The sequence below is a fragment of the Brassica oleracea genome, chromosome C5 (assembly GCF_000695525.1).
Source record: "Brassica oleracea var. oleracea cultivar TO1000 chromosome C5, BOL, whole genome shotgun sequence".
Classification (NCBI taxonomy): Eukaryota; Viridiplantae; Streptophyta; class Magnoliopsida; order Brassicales; family Brassicaceae; genus Brassica; species Brassica oleracea.
Genome location: NC_027752.1, coordinates 34,150,995 through 34,157,182, shown reverse-complemented (window position 1 = coordinate 34,157,182; position 6,188 = coordinate 34,150,995). Strand labels below are relative to the sequence as shown.

The window sequence follows — 6,188 nt, the reverse complement described above, 5'->3', positions numbered from 1 at the left end:
CTCACCACACAGTTTCTAAACAGGGCCGAGTTATACTCGTCCACGGACTTGAAGTCCTGGATTCTGAGATTCCTCCAATCATACGTAGCCTTTGGTAATAACACCGTTCTCTGGTGATCGTATCTCGTTTTCAAATCTGTCCAAAGGTCTTGAAAATTCTCAATAGTCAAATACTTATCTTTGAGACTCTCAATAAGATGATGACGTATAATTAATATAGCTCCATATCTATCTTTCTCACTTGCATTATTGCCCTCGGTGATACATTCACCGAGTCCCTTGGATTTTAGGATGATCTTAGCATCAAGTGCCCATTGCAAGTAATTATCTCCAGAGAGATTTAGGGCATTAAAATTCAAGTTGTTGATTTTCGACATCTGAAATCATATGTTTCATAATTTAGATTTAAAAGTGTTCAAGCAAATGCAATCAATATGCTCAAGCAATCCGGATTCTAGGTATGATGCAAATAGGTCATTCGTATATGATGCATACATGTTCAATCTTAGCATCCGGATTCTATATGCAATCAGTTCGTACTATTATGCATGCATGATGCAAACAAGCCGCACGGCTACAATCCTAGCAAACGGTTTCAATACAATCAATACAATGGTTATTCGTTTTCAATCTTAGCAAACGGTTTTCTAAGAGTTCAATGTGTAATTACAATCAAACAATCGAGCAATGCATCAATTAGGGTTCATTCGAGAATGTATGAAAACTATCAATACTAGCCGGATCATTATCAAGAAGAGAATGCAAAAATCATTTAACCTAGCTAGCGATTTCTATTTCAATTCAAGCATTCGGTTTTAATCAATCAAACAAGATAGTATTCGATTTTAATTTCAAGACATTAGGATTTCGATCAAACAATCAATACGACTTCAATTTTAAAATCATTCAATCGGTTTTATCAATTCAAACAACCAAATTCAAGAATGAGATTATCAATCCTAGCAATTGATTTCTATGTGATCAAATTCAATACGGTTTTAATTAATCAAGGTTAGCATACTATATCCAAACATACAATCATTCAAACAATCAATTTCGATTCAAAGCATTAGATTAGGGTTTCGATTTTAATTCATTCAATCAATCAATTTGATTTCGAATTAGGGTTTATAAAATCGAATGTGTTTTAGTATTAGGGTTTTAAATAAAATCGATTTCATGCATTCATGCAATAAGCATGTATGCGGCTAGGATCATGGATATTAGGGTTTCGATTTTGATCTTAGATCATTGAGGTTTTGAGATTCAAAACCATTAAGGTTTCGATTTTAATTGATCAAACAATCAATCTCGATTAGGGTTTGGGGTATTGAACTTATGATTATGAGCTACTCATTGGGGTTTTGATCTATTACCCTATAGTTTTGATTTCAACATTAGATCACACTATTAGGGTTTGTAGTTTTTATGGTTTCGATTCTTATCAAACAATCAAATTCGATTATGGGTTCTCTTTAAGGTAATTACCTTAACCTCAAGTAGGGTTGAATGGACCACCAAAGAGATGAACCGCGAGCTGGAACTGATCGGAACGCGAGCTGATGTTTTCGCGAGCTGTCTGATTGCTGAGATCGGGAACTCGAGCTGTCCAACGTGCTGATCGGGTCGCGAGCTGTCTGAGATCGTCTTGTTTGCGAGCTGGGGTTGAACAAGCCGAGATCGTCTGAGCTAGGATCAGGAACGCCTTGAGCTGAAGCTGATCGGGAACAGATTGCAAACAAGGATCATTATGTAAGGTTTCGCGATCGGGATTAGGATGGTTCGCTAGTAAGGATGTTCGCCGATTAGGGTTAGGGTTTTAGGCGGTTTGTTTAGCTTAGGGATTTAGATTCTATCGTGGTGGTAACGTGGTTGTGAAACTAGAGAATAGAATCTATGTTTCCATATTATTCATAAACATAAGGAGCCCTTTATATATAGGGAATTACACCGTCGTAGAATAATGGAAAGACTAAAGAAGGGAAATACAAATATCGAAAAAGTACAAATCATAATCTAATAATGAAATGGCAAGATACCGATTATCTCTCTCTCCTCACGGCCGAGAATCTCTCTCTAGCATTGGACCGGTTATGGACCGGGCCTTTTATGGACATAACAAGTTTAATGATATTCTCTATTATTTTGTTTTCAAGGCAATACTAAATTACTAAAGCGGAGAATCCGCGACGACCCGAAGCTGTCGGAGAGAGAACGAGCGGTGGAAATGATCCAATGTTGTTCTTCAGTCAACCACTGAATCTTACTTTCCTTAATTTAGACAATTCTCAAAAGCCCTAAATTTAGGAAACACCGCAGGTTTCTTTAGGTCTTTGAGGATGAAACCAAGACAGAGGCAAAGGTTCTTGGAAGAGTTTGTAATCGATGAAGTCACAAAAGGTAAAGGTGAAGAAGAAGAAGAACGTGAATTCAGGTTTAGTCGCAGTAGCAGTGGATAAAGATAAAGGAAGCCAACATGCTCTCAAATGGGCAGCTGATCGTCTCGTCTCCAAAGGAGAAACCATCATCCTCCTCCATGTTATCCATCGATCCTCATCTGATTCAGGTCTCTCTCCATCTCTCTGTTGACTTGTCTTTGACTTAAACGGAATGCTCTTCTTATTACCAAACCCATCTCTTGTTCTTGTTCTTGTTCTTGTCTCTCTCTCTCTTTCTTATATTGTCTTTGCCTTAATGGAATGCTCTTCTTATTACCAAACCCCTTCGTGTTCTTGTCGCTGTCTGAGTTTTCAAGATTCTTGTAGAAACTGATGTTGTTTTGGTGCAAATGGGTTTGTAGTTGAGGTTACTGCAGAGAAACATAAGCAAGCCGAGAACCTTTTCGTCACGTTTCATTGCTACTGCAGTCGGAAAGAGGTACAAACTGAGATATAAGATCTCTTGTCCTTGCTTTGATTGGTCTTAATATTGTATATCTCTCTGTGTTGCTAGATACAATGCCTTGACGTCACGCTTGAGGATGACAGCATAGTCAAGTCCCTTGCGGAATATGTTTCCTCCGGTGTGATTGAGAATCTGGTTCTTGGTGCTCCGTCCAGGCACGGATTCATGAGGTATTTATAGATATGAATCTCTCCCTTTAATCGATAAAGAATCATCACTCTTTTCTTCTTCTTCTTCTTCTTCTTCTTATGTTTGTTTTCTATGCTTAAAAAGAAAATTCAAGATGTCTGATACGCCGAGCAATGTAGCCAAAGCAGCACCTGATTTCTGTACAGTTTACATCATCTCAAAAGGGAAGATATCATCTGTCCGTCACGCCAGGCGAGATGCTCCTTATCAGTCTCCCCTTATCGCTCAGATTGAGAATCATTCCGCACTCACTAACTACGAAAAGTTCAGGAACACCATGAGCTTTAGAGGTAAGTTTGTTAACTACTTCTTTTGAGACTTAAACCACATGAATCTTGAAACTGTACTTTTGCTGTTGCTACAAACAGATAGGACTCCGGCGAGATCTTCGGTTTCTAGCTCAGTTGAAGACTTTGGAAAGTAATGTTTCATGACAATCTTTTCTCTTTAATCTGCTTTTGAAAGATTAAACTTAGCATTCTTTTTCAACAGGTCACCTTTGGCGAGGACATCAAACAACGCAAACTCATTCTATGATTTGTCAGACTCCGACAACGACATATCATTTGTTTCTTCAGGCAGGCCAAGTATCACTAGCTCAGGCCGGAGAAGTATCACAAGCTCAGAAAGGCCGAGTACGAGCACTAACGGAAGGTCTGACATATCTTTTGTGAGCTCAGGCAGGCCGAGTACTAGCACTACAGGAAGCCCTTCCTTCATTTACGAGTTCCCTGACTCTGGTTTGACTCCGAGAATGTCTACGGGGTCTGGACAAAGCGTTGGCTCTATGCGTCTAGGGATCAATATCCAACATGACTTCTCATTCGTCTCACAAGATAGTGGCCGGTCTTCTTGTTCTTGTTCACCACAAAACTTGGTAAGACAAGTTTGATTGGTTATAGACAGCAATGAGAATGGTTAGTATATGTATATAAGTTTCTTTGAAATGTACAGGAAGACGTGGAAGCTGAGATGCGGAGACTGAAACTGGAACTGAAACACACTATTGACTTGTATGGATCAGCTTGCAGAGAAGCACTAGCAGCAAAGCAAGAGGTAAACAATATTAAATGACACCTTGTGCAGTGTTGACTTAACTGAAAGAGATTTTAACATTTTGGTTTTAAAAGGCAAAGGAGCTCCAGCGTCAGAAAATGGAAGAGGAAGGATGGGGGCAAGAAGGACAGTTATCAGAGAAATCAACAAAGCTGATAGCTGAGAAAGAGAGAGCAAACAAAGCTGCCATGGATGCTTCTGAAACAGCAAACAAGATAGCAGATCTGGAAACACAGAGAAGAGCCATAGAATCTGGAGACGCTTTCTCTGATTCCAACTTAAGGTACCGGAGGTATGTCATTGGCGAGATTGAAGAAGCTACAAACTCATTCGACAAGGCTAATAAGATAGGAGAAGGTGGATACGGTCCTGTTTTCAAGGGTCACCTTGATCATACTCCTGTTGCTATTAAGGTTTTGAGACCAGATGCAGCTCAAGGAAGATCTCAGTTTCAAAGAGAGGTAAGTTTAACCTAAGAGTCAGATTATATCAGACTTTGATTAACGATTGAGCATTGTTACAGGTGGAGGTTCTTAGCTGCATAAGACATCCGCATATGGTGCTACTCATTGGAGCATGTCCAGAGTATGGAGTGCTTGTTTATGAGTATATGGCTAAAGGGAGTTTAGCTGATAGGCTCTACAGAAACGGAAACACGCCACCGCTCTCATGGGAGCTCAGGTTCAGAATCGCAGCCGAAGTTGCTACCGGTCTGCTCTTCCTTCACCAGACGAAACCTGAGCCTATAGTGCACCGTGATCTGAAGCCAGGGAACATCTTGATCGACCAGAACTACGTAAGCAAAATAGGTGACGTTGGATTAGCCAGACTAGTCCCTGCAGTTGCGGAAAATGTCACGCAGTGCCACGTCACGTCGACGGCTGGGACGTTCTGTTACATTGACCCGGAGTATCAACAAACCGGAATGCTTGGTGTGAAGTCTGATGTCTACTCCTTCGGTATCTTGCTTCTGGAACTGCTCACAGCGAAGAAACCTACGGGTTTGTCTTACACCGTTGAGCAAGCGATAGAGAAAGGCACTTTCAAGGATATGTTGGATCCAGCAGTGCTTAACTGGCCTGTGGAAGAAGCTTTGTCTTTGGCAAAGGTTGCACTTAAATGTGCACAGCTGAGAAGGAAAGACAGACCAGACCTTGGGAAAGAGGTGTTGCCTGAGCTCAATAGACTGAGAGCTCTTGCTGATGCGAATATGGAGTGGATTATGTTCAACTATAGCAGAGGACCATCACCAAGGCATAGCTTAATCTCCTTGCCAACTGTTGTGAGTATTACAAAAACATGCTCTTAGCAGTTTTAACAATTTGGTTTTATCCTCAATTGTAAAAATGTAAAATGCTTCTGGTGCAGGATGAAATGAGTGTAACCTCAGATGGATCGAATACACATTCAAGTACTCTATCAGACATGGAGAAGAACTTAGGTGCATTATTACTTTTAACATTTTCTAAAACATTATCATGTATGTTGCTCATCAAATCTAACAGTTTCTCATCTATGCTACTTTTACTTTGTTTTGTTTCAGACGAAACCGAAGAGGATTAGCTTTCTTGTCTGTTAGGAAAGATGGAGTGAAGCCATTTCTGGAGTCTTTAGTTTGCTTAAGCTAACCTTATTAATGAATAATATTGTGTATACATCCTTGTTTTTATTTGTAAAGAAGAAAACAATGATTAAGTTTGTGCTAATTCCTCCACTTTACGTAAATTCTGTTTTTGATATGTAATAAGACGAGATTTAGACCGCACAATTACTAATTGATAATTTGGTGATTCTAATTAACTTCTGAATGGAGCAATATTGATGAGTTTAATCTTACAAAAAAGGCTTTTAGCAGTTTCAACAGTTTGGTTTTATCCGCAATTGTTAAATGAAAAATGCTTCTGATGCAGGATGAAATGAGCGTAACCTCAGATGGATCGAATACACATTCAAGTACTTTATCAGACATTGAGAAGAAATTAGGTGCATTATTACTCAGCATTTTTCTAAAACATTATCATGTTTGTTGCTAATCAGAA

The 6,188-nt window shown here is 39.5% G+C and overlaps 1 protein-coding gene across 1 annotated transcript; it reads left to right on the top strand.

The window, feature by feature from the left end:
* Window positions 1–2,164: 2,164 nt before the first annotated feature.
* Window positions 2,165–5,920, top strand: LOC106296142 (U-box domain-containing protein 35). Its single transcript, XM_013732213.1, has 12 exons — window positions 2,165–2,237; window positions 2,320–2,566; window positions 2,801–2,877; window positions 2,953–3,074; window positions 3,178–3,383; window positions 3,462–3,513; window positions 3,586–3,970; window positions 4,048–4,149; window positions 4,224–4,610; window positions 4,673–5,431; window positions 5,518–5,590; window positions 5,693–5,920. The coding sequence occupies exons 2-12, from the start codon at window positions 2,386–2,388 to the stop codon at window positions 5,710–5,712; spliced, it is 2,364 nt and encodes a 787-aa protein (XP_013587667.1). The 5' UTR covers window positions 2,165–2,237; window positions 2,320–2,385; the 3' UTR covers window positions 5,713–5,920.
* The last annotated feature ends 268 nt before the right edge of the window (window positions 5,921–6,188 follow it).

What these genes read in the sequence shown, in the direction of transcription:
- LOC106296142 (XM_013732213.1), top strand. Translation starts at nt 2,386, where the DNA reads ATGAAGTCACAAAAGGTAAAGGTGAAGAAGAAGAAGAACGTGAATTCA. An exon ending in GCTACTGCAGTCGGAAAGAG is followed by an intron (nt 2,878 to 2,952) that starts GTACAAACTGAG and finishes CTGTGTTGCTAG; the next exon opens with ATACAATGCCTTGACGTCAC. An exon ending in CACTAGCAGCAAAGCAAGAG is followed by an intron (nt 4,150 to 4,223) that starts GTAAACAATATT and finishes TGGTTTTAAAAG; the next exon opens with GCAAAGGAGCTCCAGCGTCA.